Source organism: Ammodytes marinus (genome assembly GCF_949987685.1).
Source record: "Ammodytes marinus genome assembly, chromosome: 23".
NCBI lineage: Eukaryota > Metazoa > Chordata > Actinopteri > Uranoscopiformes > Ammodytidae > Ammodytes > Ammodytes marinus.
In genome coordinates this window covers 7044026-7067475 of record NC_137227.1, presented here as the reverse complement: position 1 = coordinate 7067475, position 23450 = coordinate 7044026, and the positions used below count along the sequence as shown (strand labels likewise).

Below are 23450 nucleotides of genomic sequence, written 5' to 3'. Positions count from 1 at the left end.
AATCCCACGCAAAGCTTTATAAATGAGGCCCCTGGGCTCTTGTTGGGTTCAGGTTAGGGTTTGGTTTATTTTTTTTAATTAAATATATAAAAGGGAAAAACCACTGATTTTACACATCAAGTTCTGTCATCAAGTCTTGTGGAGTAACACTCTATATATGAATAAACTTCTTTAAAGTTTTTTGGGGGGAGCTGTTTTAATTCTGATGTATTGCCTCAAGTGGTGTCACTGTAGTCAGCTGTCCATTATGGGTCAGCCAATATGACAATAAGAATCCAATATGTATTATAGCTGTTACAAGTAATTGGTTATAAGTCCAATGCTTAATCCGTGGATATCTCGATGTTGCTGTAGATATGAAAATATCCAGTTAGACTCCATTCCCAACCCAATATTAATCAAGGGGACCTAACTGGGCTTAATTTTCCTAGACTTTACAAAGCTCGTCCAAAATACAAAACATTGGGAGTACCACTTTCCATTACTTGTTAACTGACTTTGACATGTAAAATTGTCATTTGAAAATGGTCCCCATGCAGTATCAAACATTACCATACAGTACACAGAATGTTTCCTGCATGGGGACAGCAATGTGGTGCCATAGAATCTGCACATTGTTATATTATGCACAAAATGATCACTGTTTCTAATTCTTCATAAAGTGATCACACATTTTCTTTCTGTATTGTTCCAAAAAATTGTTTCATGTCATTTTAGACAGAAATTCTACATTACATGATAGAGGGGCCTCAAATACCGCATGGGCCTTGGGGGTTTGTGCAATGCATGGCCAGCCACAGGGACAAAAGCTATTGCAGGGCAATCACAAGCTACACAGTCAGGCTCCATCAGTACCCCATCTCACTGATGATATCCTCACTGTCTCCAAGGACCTGCACACTCACACTCACCACCACATCAGCATGTGTGTGTATGTGCACTTGTGAGTGTATGTTAATGCGTGTCATTGTGTTAAGTGTGTTAAGTCGTGAGATCATTTTCTGCACTTGGCGCACATGGATATCAGTGTGTGCAATACACAATACACACACCTCCACGTTTTGCAGTGTGTGTGTGTGTGAGTGTGTGTGTGTGTGTGTGTCTAAATGTCAACCTAATGAGTGAATGTGTGTGGTTATGCAGTGTGCCGAGGGAGCTCTTGGCCCCTCGTTTAAGGGTCGAAAGATTCTGATCAGCCCCAGACTCCATTAACGGAGCCATAGAGGACGGGAGGGCTTTTCTTGTGCCACCGAGTGGAAAATTGAGTCCATGTCAAAAACTAATCAAATCGCTCCAAAGGTGAACGGAGGAAGAAGTGGAACACACACATGCACAAAAACACACACACACACACACACACACACACACACACACACACACACACACGCACACGCACACGCAGGGCTGACAAGTATCCAGGCCGTCTCAAAAAAGTCGCTGACACACACGAAAGATGTGGACCGAGCAGATGGGCTGCGGAACAAAAGTGTGCAAGGGTCCCTTTTAATGCCTCGCATTAGCATGGCTCTGTGTCAGGCTAACATTAGAAATGGAACCCTGTGGGGAAAGGAATGAATAAAAAAACACAGAACCCATTTGTAAAGTACATGCCGCAGAAGGAGGTTTTTTTTTACCCGTGGTGGTGTTGGTAAAAAACCAGGAAGACTTTGCTCTGATATTTGGTTGAGTGGAAGGATGTCGCTGTCATGACGATGGCTATTGAGGGCGTGTGGGATTTCCTTTCCATCACGTTAAACTGTGGTGCTGTGGTGACACACGCTATACAATGTTCGACGACCAATCACCTCTTTGTGGAGTTATTGCTTTTTATATCCCAGGCTTTGTTGATAATCACAGAGGTTATTGATAAATAGGAAGGTGGAGGGCTGGTGTGGATGAGGGCGGGGTCTGTGAAGGTAAAAGGAGCTTTCCCATTGGCCACCTCCCACTGTACCTGGACCTTTTTTTTCTCCAACTTTACACACATAAAGTGCACCTTGTGGGGTCAGTGTTGCAGGCAGCAGGAAGGGTGTGTGGGGTGGGGTGTTGTTTTTTTTTGTAGCCCTAACAACCCTGTTCATGTGTCCGCTGGTGCCCAGTGTCCTCCACCTGTCTCTGAGCGCTAGGAGGTTTTGGTTTTGGTTTTGGATTGAAGGTCCTTCTTTTCGTGTGCGGGCGAGTCGCCGGAGGTCTTGGGCGTTTTCCTGGGCGGGCTCTGCGATGCGACGTCGTGTAGCGAGGGCTCCCTGTACATGGCCACTGTGGAAGGGAGAGAGTTGAAGAAAAAAAAGTTAAGACGTTAGGGGTAAAGACCAAGGACAATATACTGTAGATGAAGGACTCCGAGTTTGTTTTACACAAAACAACTAGTTCTTTGGCTATAGTTGAGGTCATCCGTTGAAAAATTCCACTTCATTTTCCTGCAACAAATTCAGATAAACATTGGAGTACTCAGCTGCATCAAGCGGGGAGATTATAGATTGCATCGCTCCCCTTGCTAACCCCTCCGTTTCAGAGAATTTACAGGAGCTACGATGGCCTTCTAGGACAAGAAGCTGGTTACTTAAGATGGAATCATCCACCACTACCTCAAGTCTGGTTAATTAAACTAAATGTTTAGGGGTGATATTATCGTCCTCCATTTTCCTCTACTGATTCTGCTACGATACCCTACCCTTTTTTATCTTCACTTACCTCACAATGTGGGCAATGGTAAATACCGTGCATTCTTTGGGTGTTTACATTATTTTGTCCACTCTCTTATTTTGTAAACAATATTACTTATCCTAAAGATCAATATCATAAAATAATTCCAATGATAAATAAAAATCTAACCTTTAGTAGAGAACTGGTGATTACAATATACACACAGTCATTTATAGGTATTTGCCCAGAGGCATTCTAGTCGTGGAGCAGCATTTCCAAAAGGTAATATAATACAATGTGAAGGTAAATGCCTTTTGACGTAACAATCACAGCGCAAGGTCACCCTACTTACAGTACTCCTCTTTTATTAGGAAAATGGGATTGCTTTTCCAGCCTTCTATTTCCAATTACTGTGTCCAAGGTCAAGATTGAACGATTATGCTGCAATCAATATCTGTGTTGCCATTGTTTTTTCTATGCAACCCAATAATGACTGAATTTAGATAGCAAATTTTGTGATATATCTTACAATAATGCTGTAGTGCGTAACTTCCATGAAGAATTCTGATTAAAGGCATACTCATAGTTATAGTAATCCAGCATTTTTATTGTCAAAATCAACCAATATCTACTCACCATCTGCTTTCTGTTCGTAATGTGTGCACGCTAAAAAAAAGGTTAGTTCGAAGATAAACTCTTGACATCGTATACCCCACCTTTAGTTAGAAAAACTGTCTCTTTATCTACCTGACGTAAGCTTTCTGTGATTGGTTGCGCATGGATTTTATACCTTATAGTTACAATATATATATATATATATATATATATATATATATATATATATATCCAGGTCTATTTTAACAGTAGAATCAACAACTGAAACATTTTGTGGGCACTTCTTGGAGTTATCAAACCATTGCGCCAGTGTTGGGGGATGACACCAGTTTGTAAAAGCTGCCATTCTGAGAAAAACAGATTGAGTGTTGTGGAGCTGATAGGCTTAATCAACTTTGTGTCTACTCGTTTGGTAATAATCTGAAAGCAACCAACATTCATATTTTTTTTTAAAGCTACGCACTATGGCTTTAAATGCTCAAAACATTTGATGCTGACCTGGGGCCGTATTCACAAAACATTTTAAGACTAAGAGTAGGTCCTAACGTGCTGATTTAGGAGTAACTCTCAAAAATAAGGGGCGTTTCACTCCTAATTTTGGGACTCCTAACTTTTTAAGATAAGTGTATAAGCATTTTAGCGCTAAAACTAGCTCCTAAATCTATGAAAAGCTAGGACTCCTAAGTCACTAAGAGTAAATCACAGACACTCATTTGATGGCCTTTTGGAGAGATTTAATGCTAGTGAGCTTTACAAAAGTTACCTTAATAGCCGTAAGGGTTTAATGATCTTAGTAAAGCTATGTTTAGAAAGTATAGACAGACACATTTATATTTATTATATCTATATAAAAAAATATTTATCAAGTCCCTTTTCCTGCAGTTGCTGTCGGTTTACGATGCACAGAAAGTTACTGTTGGTGTCACCTTTGGGTTTAATTTGCTTCGCACCATCTCCTCCGTTCCACAGGTCCGCTACTGTAGAGTTGCGCGTCTCGCCTTTTTCCTTCCGCATGCACTTTACGATTTCGCCAACTGTTGTTTCTAAATGGTGAATTTCCTGGTTTGTCGCTGCCTGACTATTGCTGCGTAGTCCGTTGAGAGAAATACAGTGAGAGTGCATGGCGTGCAGCTCTTCAATGAGGATATTTTTTCCGATTCAAATCATTGTAAAGTTTAAAATGAATAGACCTATGGGGCGCTATTGTAGGTTAATTGTGAACGAATGTGTGGGAAACCCTGCAGTATCTTGGTTTCATGTTAAATCAGTGTCACTTGTCATTAATTGTATATAAAAAACTATTTACTTAATACAGCGACACAATATGGATATCTCCCACAGTGTTTCTATCATAAATTCACTCTTAGGGACTCATTCCCTCTCAGCCAATCACTGTGGGCATAGAAGGTATGAACATGACATCATCCATAGCGACAGGTTCAACACCGCCCTCTAGTCTTAGCTTAGGAGTCCCTCCCAGTCCTTAGTAAAAGTTGATCTTATCAGCTTTGTGAATAGGTTTTAAGAAATTACTCCTTACTAAGAACTTTTAGTGCTCCTTAGGAGTACTCTTAGTGTACTTCATTACACTAGACACACAGTATAATGACTGGACCACAGGAACTTGGCACCAAATACGGTGGAAAAAAACAAAAGCACCCAAGTTGTAGCAGTGAAGACCAGTGACTGACCCCTGTCCCATGGCACAGCTTGAGCTAGGTGTATATCAATATTCAGTATACCTTCAATGAGTTTGGGCAGGAAGTGTGCGGCCCCCTTTGTCTTCTTGACGCGGTTCCCCTTCATGACCTGTCCGTCCCGGTTGATGCCGATGTACCACGCCCGGCCCGACTGGGTCTGTCTGTACAGGATGGACGAGTAGGTGACGTAGTAGTTCTCAAACACGCTCTCCTTGAACTTACACTCCGGCGTAAAGTGTTCCTGGAAAAGACACAAATGGGTACAGAAGCACAACACACACACACACACACACACACACACACACACACACACACACACACACACACACACACACGCGAGGTCAGAGTAGAAGAATAACACATTTGGAGTGTCTACTGTTTATTTGATCTCCTCTGTTATTTATTTATATATTTACTCGCCGATTCCACAGGCAAAGAGCTGGGAATGGGAAGAAATGGGCCCCACATTTCATCTTGACAGGGTTACAGGGAAATGTGCGGCCGCATCCACAAACACACTCAGACACACTCTCACTCACACACACACACTCACAGACAAACTAATTCCAACATGTGCACGCGCCCATTTGCCACATGGATAGAGTGGTTCCCGAGTCAGGATGCCATAACTCAGCCACTTTCGGTTTACCTGTAACAAACAACAATCAGACGGATCCTTCACCCTCTCCCTGGTTTAACAACCCCACTGTCGGCCTTCAGCGTTCTCCCTCTCTCTAACACACACACACACACACACACACACACACACACACACACACACACACACACACACACACACACACACACACACACACACACACACACACACACACACACACACACACACACACACACACACACACACACACACACACACACACACACACACACACACACACAGCTCTGCATTAGACTATACTTCAACACCGGGACATCCCTCCTCCATCCCCCCTCCATCTCCATCTCCCTGTCGTTACAGGCCTCACATATTCCCTCTCGATCTCATATTCTCTTTCTCCACTTCTCCCCCCATCCCTCCGTCATTTGGTAACCTTGTTGAGGAACAAACCAATTTGCAGGATTGATTTGGAGCCTTGATGTGACGGGTGAGCAGAAAAGGCCTGAATAAGGAGTTTGCGCTCTCTCTCTATCTCTCTCTCTCTCTCTCTTTCATTTCTGGCTCACCCTCTCCTCACCCTCTCCTCCTGACTCTTCTTCTTCTATCTCTTCTCTGTCTCTCTGCTGGTGTGCCTGTATCCATTGTAGCGCGCATAAACAAGCTAATTACATTGACTGTATCGTCTATTCTTTAATTACACATCCATTCACTTAGGCGGCCATTCATTTCCCCTCAGTCTCCCATTAACTCTGCTCTAATAGCACGGAGCGGAATCCAAAGGTCTATGGTCTGTTGGAAGGTGTAATCAGATTGCTATCATTAAGCACGTTTAACAAAACGCAGTGTGTTGTCTCATCGTCTGTGCACTTTGTGTGTGTGTGTGTGTGTGTGTGCGTGCGTGCGTGCGTGCGTGCGTGCGTGCGTGCGTGCGTGCGTGCGTGCGTGCGTGCGTGCGTGCGTGTGTGTGTGTGTCTGCTTTCTAAAGACACACCCACACACACACACACACACACACACACACATACAGGCAGGCTCAACATTAAAAGTTGATCAACTAGGCAAATGAAACTGAATCTGGATGTAAGAGCAGGTTGCATGTGTGTAAATGAGGCGGACTTTCTCAAAACAACAACACTAATTCCTAGGATCCTACACTGTGAAACAATAGTACATTGTCTAATGTCAAGTTCATGTCACCTTTAACAGGCCAAAAAGGTCACAGGGACCAGGGGTGCAGTGCTGGGCTGAAAAAAGTAGAGTATGTGCTTTACTTTGCTATGTGTACGCCGCTTTATACTTCTACTCTGCCACATATCAGATATAAATCAGATACAAATCTTGTCATTTTTAGACAACACATTGATCTCGATTGTACTAGTTCATTTATTAGAATTGCACATTACAACTTGTTGTGTGTTTGCAATACCTCTTCACATGAACACAAACACACAGCATGGGAAATACAGGCTCTGCTCTAATCCGTCCTCGCCCCTTTAAAGTGTAGACAGGTGTTTCAAGCCGAGCCTTCTTCCTTCATCTTTCATCTCTGTGTCGACAGCAACACACACGGAAAGACTTTGACACTTCCCCCCGGCAAGGTTTTTCTCTCATTAAACTACATCCAAGCAATTCGGTACAATATTACAACACTCTCTGCTGTCCCACGGGTGTGCGTAAAGAAGAAGACGACTGGCAATATCTTGCGTCACATTTCGAATCCACGATTAAAACGGCACGCGCTATGGAGGAGAGGAAATATGACCTGCAGTCGCTAAACACCGTCTCAACCAATCTGTTCGGTTTAACAGAATCGTTCATATACCGTTTCCCCCTTGCAAAATAAAACTTTAAATTCTTCACGTCATTTAATTCCAATACTTCTTCAAAATAAAACGCAATGTCAAAATAATGGTCGGAAAATATTTCAAAAAGAAACTTCCACTGTCGAGGACATTTCATTTCTATTTAATTAAGTTAATTTTAAATACATATTGTATATAAAGGGGGCTCATACACTTTGGTCCTGGCCTGAATTTCACATACTACTTTGTCACAAACAAACACTAAGGCTGCCATCAGCAATGCCTTACGGGATAACACACTATCAAGCAGTCATTTGTAGAGACACATAATTCACACAGAGGGGACACACACACGCACATCTGTCCGCACAGCGCTTTGTCTGACAAGACTTCATATTGATAATTTCCTCTCTCAATCAAAAGCTAGTAAATAGCCAGCTTCCTTTCAACTCCTTCACCTAGCTCATCCAACAAGATACTGACATACAGCGGCTATATTCCCCTAAACTGAGAGACCAACCAGACTCTATTATGATTTCTGCAGCTCCTCTTGTGTCCAGCAGGGGCTGCTCCAAACACACACAGGCCATTCTAGGGGGGGGGCTCCTGTCGCCACTCCAAAATTAACTGGTGTCTCCTCGCCACTCCATAATGCTCTGCTCCCCCCCCCCTCCTCCCAAAGGGCCTATTTTAGCACGCTACAAACCACTCCAGTGGCACAGCAGCCACAAATCCACACAAGGATTTATTTCTGTGCCGCTTTTTCTTTTTTATAACTCTTGTTTGTTTGTCCCTGGGTTTGAGGCAGAATTAGCTGAAATGTCCCATAATGCTGCATAATGGGATTTAGCACGCAGGGACGGATATAAACCTGACCAGTAATGCAACATGATATCATTGCCTTGCACAACACTGCAGGGCCAATTAGCTGCTCCACAAAGCTGTTTTTGACTGAACTGTGAAAGATGTCAAGGTCCCGATTTGACCAAATGTATAAACTTTCATGTGGCTTTAGCATATATAGCTACTTTTTATATGGAGCATAAATAATTGAGAAACACACTCAGTCATCAGATTAAGACAGGGTTAATAAAAAGTATTGATGACCAGCTACTTCTTTTACTCAAATCCTCACATACCAAGATAGATAGATTTAGAAGAGACAGGATTGCATGTTTGTGTGTTTCGGTGTGTGTGTCTGTGTGTGTGTGTGTGTGTGTGTGTGTGTGTGTGTGTGTGTGTGCTGGCATGTACATCCACTCATGCGTATCTGCTGTTGTGACAGAGAGACATGACGGATCCCTTTTACATCAGTGGGAGGCCACCCGGCGCCAGATGACATGCACACATGCACACACGCACACACACAACATCAACAATGACGGATGGACTGGTCACATCCCTCATCGCTCACTCCCACAGACGGGAGGGAGAGAGAGAGAGAGAGAAAGAGAGGGAGAGAGAGATGGATGGATGGATGGATGGTAGTGCAATAGGGAACAAGTTGGAAGAAGAGTATAGAGGAACGGATGGAAATGGGAAAAAGACAACCTGAGTGATAAGTATAAGGTACGCCGATCAAGTACAGTAGTATTATTCTCCAGCAATGACACACACACACACACACACACACACACACACACACACACACACACACACACACACACACACACACACACACACACACACACACACACACACACACACACACACACACACACACACACACACACACACACACACACACACACACACACACACACACACACACACACACACACACACACACACACACCTCATTTCCATCTGTTGGCACCTAAAAGACATTATTCAGCCTGGTTCATGGCTACCATTAACCATTGAGCGTGCCCATGCCCTCAGCGTAACATTGATTCAATGTTAGACCTCTGTGAGAAGTCAATAGGCATTAGTGCGGTGAAAAAAAAAAACCCTGGATTACGCTTTGATTGGACACACGACGCGGCGACGCAACCGAGCGGCAAGAACTCAAAACGACTTACAAGCTGCGACCGGGCAGGCGCAGGTTAATCCAGCAGGCTTTAAGACGCAGACACTTATCGACCACGTCCCAGAGGACAAATGTATTTCACCGCGTCGATAGGGAACACCTATGTGTGTGTGTTAATACTCTAGATGACTAGAGAAACATACGAGAGGTGGCCCATTGTTACAGCTTTGAGTAAATGGGGGTTTTGCAGTAACATGTGTCAGCAGCTACAACTGATCAATAGTGGCCTTAGCAGATGAAATGGCCCCAAATGTGCACCAGTGGGTCGGATGGCTTCCTTCAAGCAAAAGTGGGGCTTTCGCGGGCCAGGGCCTGTGTTTACAACCGATCAGAGGGATAGATATTTAGGCTGATGGGCTTCACATATGGCAGAAGTGGGACAATGTCATTGTTTTTGCAAGTTTATGGGTCAGTCTCAAGTCATTGTTGTGATGTCCTCAGTTAGAACAGGTGTTCTTCATAGTCAATTGTCAAGACCAACGACAAGTATAGCGTCAAGTACAACACCAGGACCAGACAATCTTAAAAACTACGACGCATTGATGCACATGTAATTACCCAAAAGTGCGAGAAATTATTTAAATTAGCTCCATGTATGCTGACCATGGAATGACAACATCTATAGGGAGGGACCTTTGCTGCGAAGAAGCCCAAAACATGACTTTAATTTAAACAATGACTACAGCCTGGTGGTTATATCTCTCTTCTAGGCATACAAGTGCCGAACAGCAAAAGAACAGTGGTGGTAGGCAATGCTTTAAAGAAGGTTAAAGCTCCTTAAAGCTGTGTTACAAGGTCACTGTGACCTCAACATACGTGACCTCGCAGTAACCTTTGACCTACAAAATCTAATCAGTTCATCTGTGAGTCGGATTCGACGTTTGGGCAAAGTTTGAATAAAATCCCTCAAAGCGTTTGAGAGATATTGAGCTCACAATAGACCTTGACCTCCAGAAGGTAATCAGTTTAACATCTAATAAGTATTGCGCTCACAAGAACGGACAAGCAGACAGATGGACAGACGTACTGTACATGCGGATGGACGGAAAGACAGACAATCCGAAAATATAATGCCTCTGGTGTTTGGCTGTCGCTTGCATACAGCAAAGGCATCACAATATATGCATCAACACATCAAAGTATAAAGTTAAAACTTCATTGTATCTAGATTTGAACATTTATTTACATTTTCGACAAGCAACGCTACATCGCTAATGCTGCTGTCATTCACTCTGTGTCTCATGGTGTTGAAAGCCATGGTGTGATGGAGAGGTCAAAGGTTTGCTTCACGACGAGCTTGAGTCAGTCTAGTCTGGCAGAGCCCCCGTCCACAGCATCCCCTATCTCCACTCTGTCCCTCCTGTCTCTTTATTTCACACTCCAATAACAAGAAGAAACTGCCATTTAAATGTCCTGCGGGCGAAAAAAGTTTAAAGAGATGACGGTTCCATAAAAGTATATTGGACGGATCATGAATTGAGATGTGTTTTGCTTTCATCTAAAAAGGCACTTGCTCTGTAGGACTGTAGGCGGGATGTGTGTGTGTGTGTGTGGGGGGCGGGGGGGGGTTGAGTTTGTGACACGACTTGGAAAATAGGCTTTAACGGTCCCGAGAGGAGTTTCCCTTTTTTCTTTTTCATACGATGCAATTATGTGTAAAGAAGTTTCTATCATCACCATGCGTCGAGAACATCAAAAAGATCTGAGGCGAGTCAGTACCAGGGCACATTTGATGTGACGCTACATTATAAGAGTTTCCGTCCTCCATGTATAGTGAATGATGAAATATTCACCTGCAACTTTCGTCAGAAGGATAAGAATCAGCAGTAAAAGCACACAGAGCAAGGTTAGCCGTACAGAGGGCTTGTTTACCAGCAAAGCTGATTATTATCTCAGCAAATGAGCAGAGAGAAAGAGAGAGAGAAACACTTTAATCGAAAACAAACAGCTGAGGAAGCATCATAGCAGCTTGCGAAAAATAATTGTCTAGAGATAGGAGTAATGATCATTTATTAATTTATGCAACAACATGTAGCCCCGCTGGCATATTCTCCGTATAGTGTTGTCATCAGCACTGCTCTTTCAAATCCTTTGTAGAAAGCATCACTCAGCATTTGGAGAGGAAAAAGCTCACAAATGGTCCCCCATAAAAATAAATAAAAAAAACTTCCCATTTCCAAGCCAGCTGTATTCTCAGAGGGGGGGGGGGGCGGGAGGGACAAAGTAGCCAGCCCGGGCGTTGTAAACAATCAACATCTACAACAGCTTAGTGGCAAAATAACCAAAAGCCTTTCAAAGCAACTTTATCATATCCTGCAGCAGCAAACAGAGTCTTAAAAGCTAAATCTGTCTGGTCGACTTGCAATACAAACGGTGAACAATGCTGTTTGGACATTGTTTAAAAGACATGAGATTCTTTAGGGGAAGACTGAAGGTGATATTTTAAAGACCCTATGAGTATTTTATATATATTTTTTTTTTATGTATTTGGATATACAAACTACGTATGATTCAGAGTCATTTAATACAGAGCAAATACACTTTATAATCCAAACTTATCATCTCTAAAACGTGAGGCTGGGTTTACAATAATGACATGTAATTAAAACCGTGTACAGCATGACATTTTTTTTTTTATTATGTCAAATGCCAATTGCAAGGTCGCGAATGAACTTCAAACCTTAAGTTGTCTTGTGTGGAATAAACATATGAGCTGGATATTTAGCGTGAGCGGTGATGGCTGGCAGAAAATGGTGTTATTTTTTTCCATGTTGCTGTATCCTGGTTTGAAATGTTAAGACAGCAGTGACAGCTCTCTCCCTGCCCCACCATGTTGTCAAACGGACCACACAACAGCCATATATTGTGGCTCCAAAGCTCCTGTTTCTGTCTGATTCCTGCCTCCTGTAGGCCTCTCTGTGCTCTGGTGAACTCTCATGAGTGTCTGCGAGTTGCTGACCGACAGAGAAGTGAACAAAGTTTGGAGCAGTGTTGGGGGCGGAGAGGGGTCCTGGTCTCTGCCAACACTCTGGCATTTACACGGACGCCCTGAGGAGCACTGGAGCTGGACCAGGGGCTGACACACACACACACACACACACACACACACACACACACACACACACACACACACACACACACACACACACACACACACACACACACACACACACACACACACACACACACACACACACACACACACACACACACACACACACACACACACACACACCATTCAGAAAAACGCGCACACACACACACACACACACACACACACTCATAGCATTCAGAATAACACACACACACACACATATGAACGCACACACATGCACACTCACACACACAGCATTCAGAAAAACACACAAGCATGCACACGCACAACACACACACAAACACACTTACACATTAAATGGCATCTGTCTCACAAACCATGGCACAAGCAAGTTAGAGAGAATTCCTGCAAAAAGCACATACTTAAAGTTAACACGCGTGTGCATGATGTCTGCCCGCACTAAAGGACGAATAAACAAGACACATGCGAGAAAGAACCCTCTGACACGAACACACACACGGAGAAATGAGCGGAGACGAAAAGGCAGACACACACACACACACACACACACACACACGTGCGGTGTAATGAGAACAGCTGGAGAGGGTGCAGGCGGGAGCACAAGGAGGGAGGGAGGGAGGGATGTCCTCTGCTTCTCACCTTGACTGCCAGACCCTCGCTGTGCGTTTGGGGATTTTCCAAAGGGAACCAGAGATAACCTGCCTTATCCTCCACACAACCCTTTTCATCTCCCCCCTTTTCTACACTACAAAACATTCAAAATCTTACCAATTATATTATATTATATTATATTAGTCTAATTTGTGGTCAAAATATCTCATCACACCCAACAGGCAACATTTCTGTGAGTTTTAGGGGCATGTTCGTTCAATATGCTTGAATTTAATTCATGAAGAGTATAAGGCTGGTTTAGGTGATTATCCTAAATCTAGAACGCTGCCACTAATGTATTACTTGAAATAAGTTAAGTTACACATGGAATGAAGTGAATGATATGGACAAGTCTGGGGAAGAATACTGTTTTTGAGCATTAAAGGCTTATTATGATTCATAACACATCCCAAATTAATACTAGTCAAATATAGATTATAAATTAGTTTTCCCAGCTCAAGACCTCTTCTATCTTGAAAGGCTTGAATATTGCATCTTATTTCATGACATCTTCACAAGTGTTAAGTGTAAATATACACTTATTACAAAATACAGCGTGTTTCGCTTGTTTTTTACTTATTTTTGAAGACGTATTTTTTCCAGTGTACTCCCATTTCCTCACCCGTGCTGCTGCCACATCAGAAAAGGACGGTGTGTGTGTGTGTGTGTGTGTGTGTGTGTGTGTGTGTGTGTGTGTGTGTGTGTGTGTGTGTGTGTGTGTGTGTGTGTGTGTGTGTGTGTGTGTGTGTGTGTCTGTGTGTGGGCAAGTTCGACAAGAGCGGGGGTCGATCAAAGTGCGAGAAAGCAAGGAGAGTGGAGGAAAGGAAACAAGAGTGCTGACTCAAAGAAAAAGAGACAAGCGTTTTCTGATTCGATGGGCGGGTGAGGGAAGGTCAGAGGAGAGGAGTTGGAGGCAAACCGGGGGGCGGGGGGCGGGGGTGTGTGTGTGTGTGTGTGTGTGTGTGTGTGCAAGGAACCTGGTCCTCTCAGGTCACACTTTAAGAAGACTGTTTAAAGCTTTGTTGAGGGAACTGACTAATTGCCCGTTCGCCACCTGTCAGGTGTGTATGTATGTGTGTGTGTGTGTGTGTGTGTGTGTGCGTGTGCGTGTGCGTGTGTGTGTGTGTGTGTGTGTGTGCGTGTGTGTGTGTGTGTGTTTGTCTGCTAGTGGTAAGGAATTGTGACAAAGGAGTACTTGTACACACTACATGCTCTCTTATACTGTATTATACAGTATACCATTGTGTGTGGATGTTACTGCAAATTCAACATGGCATTAATAAATCATCTACTCTATAGTACTGACAGCATGATAACTGATGAGAGGCCATTGCTTTTTTGCACAAGTAGCTTATCTGCAGCCAAATGGTCAGACATTGTTAGGAGAGATGCAGCCAAACTTTCTGTTACACCTATATTTTGTGCCAATGTCTCAATTAATTTCCAATTTGATGAGTTGTTCCAATGGAAAATAATATTAACTTTTGTATTTTTTTAATTGACCTCTACAAGATATAAGGAAGCATTTAGCTGCAGTTAAAGCGTTTCCAATAAAGCGTTGGACTGATAATGGTGCTATCAAGCAACAATGTGCCAGAAAAAGACAGGGAGGGAGATACACTATTCAAAAAGCATTATACTAGTAGACTAAATATGTAAGCTGAAACAATTGTTAAGTATCACATGTTTTAATCAGAAACTTAATAGAAAAATAACAGTTTATCATTAAATAATCCTAAAAAAGGACTTACTAATCTTATTTTGGCAACCTACTTTTAACTGGGTGATGTGGTGCTCTCCAAGGTGCTGATTCAGATGCAGGAAGCTGTAAAGGAGCTATCCTGGGTGCTAAACATCTCCCCTACACAGCTGGAACCTTCCTCCAATAAATGACTATCCCTGCGTTCCAATCTCCATACTTCCCTACTATTTAGTATGCCAGGAATACATTTAGGATGTCCCAATATATGCACGTCATTTGTAGCATGCTGAAAATACATAAATGCCCCAGTAACTCCAATAGCATTTTGGAGTATTCGTCTTTATTCTTGACATTTCTCGACATAATGAAAAAAAATCTTCCTTTACCTGATTTGTTTTCACTCCTGTGGCCCTAAAACTCTTTTGTACTTTATTATGTAGTGTAGTAAAAAGGAAAAGTATGGCCGTGTCTGAACTGCCATACTAGCGTCCTACATCCTACATACTCACCATCTATATACTGCATACTCTCTACTCAAAGATCGATTGTGTATGCGAGCTGCGTCTGAAACGTTCTCAGTTGAAGTATACTCAAGCAATGAAGAATTTCTTCTTCTTCTTATAAGATTCAGGCAGTTTAGACACTGTTAAGCTTATAACCGCCCTCTACAGGTTAGATATTGAACTAGATTTTTACAGTCCTGTGTTCATCATCTGTGTTTTAGACCTCTTGTTTTATAATAATGATGTTTTGAGGCGGAGGATCCCTCCGACGCTCTCTGTCCGGCTCATCAGCACTCAGCTGTCTGTGAGTTGAGCTGGACGAGCCGCGGCGTGTGGAACAGCGATCTGTTCTGATCTCTCTCCACTATCAGACTCACAACACTCATTTCACTTAGTGACTCTAATGTTGTTAGGTATTTATCTTCATCTCTTATCTATTGTAAGAGTGTATGAATGACTGCACGTACAGTTGTCAGATCGCGGAACCCCAAACAATGTTGTTGCCTAGCAACTTGCTCGAAAATATTTCATTTTCCTGGGCGGGTAGAATTGACCCAGTGCATTGTGGGGCGGTTGAGTAGGAAAAGTATACGATCGATTCATACCCAAAATCTTCCCGGAAGTTAGTACTCATCCGGGAATTTCTCACATACCCAAACTCGCATACCCAACCGTCACATACTCAAATTGAAGTCAAAATGAGTATGAGTAGGACGTTAGTATGGCAGTTCAGACACGGCCTATGTGATTTGGAACGCAGGTGCTGCGGTGCTCTCCAAGGTGCTGATCTTGATGCAGGAAGCATTTAAGGAGCTATCCAGGGTGCTAAACATCTCTCCTACACAGCTGGAACCATCATCCAATAAATGACCTCAGCGTGCCTGTTTACAGTTTTGGTTAAATCTCAATGCTGTTTTCAATCACAGCAGGCAGCAGTTTACATTAAGCAAAATACCAATGGTGCCCTACCAAAAGGACGAAAAAAAAGACAAAGCTTGCGAGTTATTGGGGACCACTGTGGAGTATTTAGGCTAATGTGTAAGTGTTCAACAGGCCAAAAGATTTGTTTTTACGGTCTCATAGTCAAACTATGATTTTAAACATAATTTACAATGAAGGAGGTGGGCGTAGGCAGTGCATGCAAAAAAAAATCATACAGTGATGCAAATGAAATACATGGCCACCAAGAAACATCGATCCATCAACCATCCATTTAATTATTCATATCAGCCATTATTACCCAGGAACAACCTCATGTAATTACAATTGATCTTGCTGTAAATTCGTTCAGCCTCCTCAACCACTCCCAAGTACAGTATATACTGTATACTGTATACCCTGCATACATTCTGTGACCTACTCTTTGTAAAGGCTCCGCAGGAAAACCAGTTAAGTGAGCTAGATTTCTTGAAGAGACGTACCCATACTCATACTCTCTCACCCTCTCTCTCTCTCTCTCCACCCTGTCTCCACAGAGGAAAAAAAGGACCTGCTCAGTGCTCGCTATAATAGAACACAGTCTGTATGATGGATGTGGTAGCTCCCTACATCACCGCAAACTCATCCATCCCAAATAACTGCTTTTGTGCGACATGGCAGCAAAACGACAAGACATGATATGTATAAAGAACACTTCCACTCATAGGAAATCATTTACGACGGGAGAAAGCTTGTGAACTGAGCTTTCTGCCCATTTATGCTCGACGTCCTATTAAACTCTTCTATAAAATGTTATCTATGTGCATACAGCTGGACATGTATCCTTGTCTGCTTGTCTGTGTGTGTGTGTGTGTGTGTGTGTGTGTGTGTGTGTGTGTGTGTGTGTGTGTGTGTGTGTGTGTGTGTGTGTGTGTGTGTGTGTGTGTGTGTGTGTGTGTGTGTGTGTGTGTGTGTGTTATGGATTGTTAACACTGATCAGAATGCGGAAAGGGGGGGTTATCCTCTATCCTCTCAGCTCATCCGGGACAGTCGTAACTCTTGTCAGACAATTTGCAGCAGGGCTAATTGTGCTGGCTCCGGATGTAAAGCTGCGGCAGCTTTAAGGCTGGATATGAAATTCCTGTCCCCATGTCACCTCGTCCTCTTTCACTTCCTCATCCCTTAGTTTGCCCTTTTTTCCTGCCCTCCATTTCTCATCATTTCATCATTCCTCTCTGAAGTTGAAGCCATGTGAACAGAGTTTTTTCCCTATTTAGCGTTTGTTGCATCTCTGTGCATCTCTAAAAGGAGTCCCTATGGAGACAGTATAAACAGTACAGAGGACAGGCAAGAGAGAGAGAGAGAGGAGGGGGGGGGGGCACTAAACAACCAGCACATTAGAGGTATGGCATAAGAAAAATGGAACAGGAATTGCAATCAGGGAGTGAATAAGCCCAGAGGTGAGGAAGAGAGGATGATTTTGGAGGTCTGTTCATAACAGACGGTACTGGTGAAGCCAAAGTAATCCACACATCTTTGTGAAATAGTTGGTGAAAGAAGCTTGGTGATATACTTGCAAAAGGAATCGGTTGACTACTGCAGAGCACAACCGGACAATAAGTTCACAGAGTTTATCAAAAAATTCAACTCCTGTACCAAACATTTTAAGGTGACGCACTGGTCACTTTATCCATGACATGTCTTCATTTATACTAAACATTTTTAGCACTATCCTTAAGGTGAAAACAGATGTATTTGTTCATAGTTTGTTCTTGTCTGATTTATGAGACATCTCTTTTCTTAAAAACATGCTGAAAATGCATTTTTAAAAGACCTGTACCTGGTATTTTTGGATTTATAAAATTAAATAAGACTGTGTTCCAAATTAGTAGGGGCGTTGGATTAGAAAAATACCTTCCCTCAGGCATCCGTAAAATGCCATTGATACCCATGCTGCGGCTATGTTTGTTTGTTTGCTTGCTTGCACTCCCCTGAAACAGCATGTTAAAACAGGCGGAAAATGGGTCTCATTTACTGTTAGCCTCCCTCCCTTCCACTCTCAGTATTGGGCCGCTGGTGGAGCTATGTTTGTTCACCCTATGTTAGTGTAGATCCACAATGTCATTCGGCCGTGTAAAAGTTTTTTACTTTGCCAAACTTTCTCCCCCTGTTAACTGAGGAGAGTGTTGGCCAAATAGAGCTTGTCCCAGGTATCGCAGTCCGGCCCAATTAAGTCTGGCTGCTTCTGTCAGATTGTCTCTACCTGGCTGCACATGTGTGTTTTGTGGGGGATGCAGAGGATGCCTCAATTGCACAGGGGAGCGTGTGTGTGTGTGTGTGTGTGTGTGTGTGTGTGTGTGTGTGTGTGTGTGTGTGTGTGTGTGTGTGTGTGTGTGTGTGTGTGTGTGTGTATTTTCGCTCTGCGTGTGTGCCTTTTGCAACATGTCAACCCCAAGCACCCCCCCCCTCCACCACCACTCTCTCTCTCTCACACACACACACACACACACACACACACACACACACCTCCCTCCCTTTTTACTACCCAGGAGGCTTTTCCCAGTGCACGCGGGCTAATAAAGTGGGACAGGTCCACGGCTGAGCACTATTTTTATCAGAAAGCAATTTTCAGGAGGTGCCCACAGGTAAGCGGGTCCCTGGCAGCACCAGCCCAGACAATGTAGCCGCGACAAGGAGTTTCCCACCGCCATTAACCCCAGCTATACGCCTGAATGCCCCCGCTATATACTCCAGCAACACTGCACACAGCCCTCCACATAGACCTGGGCCCTTTGAACATGTATTAATATAAGGTCCTTCAAAAACCATTAATTGAGCTGAACTTCCAGGGGGTAAAATAGATACTGGTGAGAGGTGACCATGTATTATCTCTCAGAATGTATGATGTTAGATATGTAGGGTATTGGACGTGATTGGAGGTAAAAAGTAGGTGAGGGAATTGAAGAGCCATGTAGACTGGAGTAGACAGTGAAATAGTAAAGGGGATTGATGAAGAGGAGGGTTGTACTGTTGCGGATGTGTAAGGACAGATGGATACAAGCAGCCCATCTGGAGTCTGTCTTTATGCAGCTGGGCTATGCGATGACAGAGGTTTCTGAGGTGTGCAAGTTATCACCACAGAGTCAGCCTTTGTTCTTTCATAAGATTATTAGATTTTTATAAGATTTCGGAATACCAACATTAAATCGGATCATAGAAATAAAGACGGCAGTTTGACCTTAGGGCCAGCTACAGCGATGACTTAATGCAGCCTACATGTCATGTCACGCGAAAAAGAAAAAAAAAAAATCAGTAATTGCATTAATTGTACAGAATGCCGACTTATACCTTTACTGATATTAAGACATTTGTTTAGCCACTTGCAACATTGACATACAGTATCATCTCATCTTATCCAATATTCGCTCCCCGTTTAGCTCTGTCTTGCTCTCAGCCAACACCTGAGGGAAATGTCTGACTGTTAAGTAGCTAAATGCTCCGCTGGTGATAATTCTCCACTTCACATTACCAAGTCATTTGATCCATTGCAAATACTGAGCTCTAAGTAACTTTAAGTTAACTTTTAATGCAGTTCGTCAACAGGTAATGGAATGGGTTCTTTTTTTTTTTACATCGTGGCATTTTTTGATTTTCCTTTAATATTAACTCTATTGACTGTGTAGTTATATCATACGATTAAAGCGGTGCTGCAAAATGTTAACCCAAAGCACGCCACTGCCTAACACGTGTCTTGTACTTGCTCCAGCGTGCCCTCACAATTAACATTCACCTGGGGACAGCTGTCAACGGCTTTGGCACCGCGACAGCTTTGCTGCGGCAGCATTTTCAAATGGAAGACATCTCTTGATTGGTATCTGGGGAGATGCTTCCACGGGACATACTGTCACAGAAATGTATTCAAAACAGAAAGTCCCTGCATTAGTGTCAGTTCACATTAGTTTTAGGAAATGGATTGTGGCCTGGAGTAGAGAGGGGAAACACAGGGTTATATGGTTGAATGGGTGAATCAGGTTTCTCTGAGCATGTATTCTGTATATGGACAGGCTGCAGTTAAAAGGTGGAGTCAGTGATTCTGGAGAATGCTTGTTCAAAATCACTTTTTATCAAAATCATTGAACAACTCTATACTTTATATATAAAAAAAAAATTTTTTGTTTGTTTTATTTTTATTTTCTGTAACAGTAACTGTGTATCTGAATCCGAATTTGATGAAAATGGGGGCGGGACCTGATAAGCCTTTGGCTTCTTCCGTCTCCCTTCGGACAACACAAAGTATGATGTATGAATATTTGCAAGAGAAAATTGTGTATTGTGTGGAATTGTCCGAAAGAATAATAAATAAATAAATAAACTCCTCACATTCCACTGCCTGTCTTTACTGTGTGTTAATACACACACAGCATTTCTCTCTGAGCTTTTATGTAAACAAAGGTTGTTAACAAGTTATATGTAGACATGCCTGTTTACAGAGTCTAGGCTGTGTATTAACACTGGGTTTTTTTTTCAGCACATGCAAAGTACGTACAGGTAGCGGGAACGTAAGTAGATATTCACTGATTTTGACAAAAGTGACAACAAGCATTCCCCAGAATTGCTGACTTCACCTTTAACGGAATGGTGAAAGGACAGAATAAGGGTGAAAAGTATAAAAATAAGAGATGGGGGGAGAGCTGACAGAGAGAAAGAAAGAAAGAAAGGTTTCAGGGTGAGCGGGCACAGGACAAAGAGAAAGAAGGACATAGAGAAGTAGAGGACAGAGCTAGTATAAGGACAGCAGATAAGGGACACACATCAAGACGGGGGGATATATATATTCTGAATAAAAGAGGTTCATGGGGTGACCAAAAAGCAAGGGAGGAGGAGGGGGGGAGTGATGGCCGCGGAGGGAAAGAGGGGACTCTGAACCACGAGAGAGGGCCAACAAGAGACACAAATGGGCGGAGAGGGAGCGAGACGGACTGACAGGCGAGTAAAAGCTGTACAAGTGAGACAGCGGGGAGGATAAAGGGATATGGGGAGAGAGATGAGCGCGGTGGCGGGTTGTTGCTCCCAGCGGAGACGTTATGTTCGGCTATGAGTCTGGGCCTGTCAGGACATCCTTCTCTCTCTCTCTCTCTCTCTCTCTCTCTCTCTCTCTCTCAAGACAGCAACAACAATCAGCCCTGGTTTGTTCTATACTATAGTGGTATATACGATCCAGCCATGTTCTGTCAATCAAACTGTCCTGCTGGCACCCCCTTTGTCCTTAAGGAATTCATGGGAGCTCTGGCCTTGAATACAGATTTACATGCGTGGGTTGTAACTTGTATGGATAGCCACATAGGATGCTTTACATTGTGTCTGTCTGTCTGTCTGTCTGTCTGTCTGTCTGTCTGTCTGTCTGTCTGTCTGTCTGTCTGTCTGTCTGTCTGTCTGTGTGTGTGTCTGTGTGTCTGTGTGTGTAGCGGTCAAATAAGTATATGTCCCTTTTCCAACCGAAAGGAACTTTCCCAAGGGACAAAGAACCTTTGGAGGAACCACAAGGCCCATGGGTCTAAATATAGTCCCTAGGTAGGTTCATTCATTTACCCTAATCTAAGCCATCAGAGCAGCAACGCATGCGTTGTCTTTTATATACAGTCTATGGCCAGAACTTAATGATCCTTGTACTCATGGTGGAAAAGTGGATGATGTTACATAACTAATTTATGTTTTAAAAAAGCGCCATCATCTCATTTTCTCATCCTCCTGAAAGACATTTTTTTTTTTTTTTAAGATATTTTTGGGGGCATTTTTATGCTTTATTGATAGTGTAGAGACAGAGTTGAAATGGGGCAGAGAGGGGAGTGACATGCAGAGAACGACCGCGGGCTGGAATCGAACCCGGGTCCGCTGCTGGCCGAGGCCCATGGGGGGGACGCCCTACCAACTGAGCTAAGGGCGCCCCCTTTCTGTTAGGACAAAATTACATTGGCTTCATCATTTAGCCCCTTCACTCCCACTCCTCGTTTTTATTGATCTTGCGAACAACAACTCACAAATTACGAACCGTTAGGAGGGCGTTTACCTTTTTCCGGTAGATTACTCTGCATAGGGTATCGTATATAAACTAAGCCTGTTCTTTGTTCATCTCCCTCCTAAGACTTACATGGGTACTCAAAAACTGGTGGATGTTTGGTTGTGAGAAGAGGGAAAGAGAGGGAAAAAGTCCATCCCTTTCCAAGTAAAGTAATCCCCCCCCCCCCCCCCACCCCCCCTTGTCCCGGCGGGAGTTGCTTTCACCGCAGCTGTGTTAAATGTGTCTGGTGCTTTAAGCGTGTCGTCTGTTAAACGGAGAGGGGAGTTGGGGATTTACCGTACACTCCCAATGTGATCAATAATTCATGCCGTGCGTATGCAGGGGGGGGGGGGGGGGGGGTGGGGGGAACACCTCCACACCACTACAGTGCGAGATAGAGTAATCAAACGTCACGTCACATGCACGTCACATTGTTTATTGCGTATTTGAAATATCCTTGTTTTTTTTTTATTGTGCAAGGTCATATTGATTATGTCATGTTCACTGTGACTTTTATAGCCAGCCAATGATGACAGGAGCCTTTCACCTCCCTTTACACCAGTTCCACTTAGCATTAGCTAATGGTTAGGCCTTTTGACCTCTTCTTCACCCTTCAACGATTGGACACTCGCTGTGTCACAAAATGAATACATTCTCCAAGAGTTAAAGGACCCCCTCCCTCTCCCTCCGCAACCCCCCCCCCCCCCCTAACCTTTGAGTTCCCTGTGGATGAGACAGCATTTCTCTATAGCCGTCACTGACCTTGACCAAAAAATTGCTTATGGGACTTTCTTATCCTCTAATCAGTTATTTTCTTTCTCTTTCTCTCGGCCCTGTTAACTGGCTACTTTACCCCCATACAACAAACAGAATAAACAATGGACGACAATAATTGTATAAAATCTATTGCTGTGTTGCGAGCTGTTTAAATAGCTTGCGAGAAAAAGTGGCGAGAACAAAAATATTTGCTCGTTCTATAGAAGGCAACATAATTAAATTAGATCAGTGGCTTGGGAGAAATGTATTGTGACCCTCTTTGAAAAAAACAATGAGATCACATTAATGGAAATAGACCAAACAGAAACTACTGAAGAAAACAGTAAAACAAAAAGAGAATTACAACTAAGGAGC

General features: G+C 43.2%; 1 protein-coding gene across 1 annotated transcript in view; it reads right to left on the bottom strand.

Moving 5' to 3' along the window:
* Positions 1 to 2122: 2122 nt before the first annotated feature.
* fgf11a (fibroblast growth factor 11a) overlaps positions 2123 to 23450 on the bottom strand; it is a gene marked incomplete at both ends in the record, with an annotated part of 82883 nt that continues 61555 nt past the window's right edge. The window contains 2 exons of the mRNA XM_080051685.1: positions 2123 to 2259; positions 5004 to 5202. Coding sequence (XP_079907811.1) covers positions 2123 to 2259; positions 5004 to 5202 — 336 coding nt within the window. The remainder of the gene's footprint in view (positions 2260 to 5003; positions 5203 to 23450) is intronic.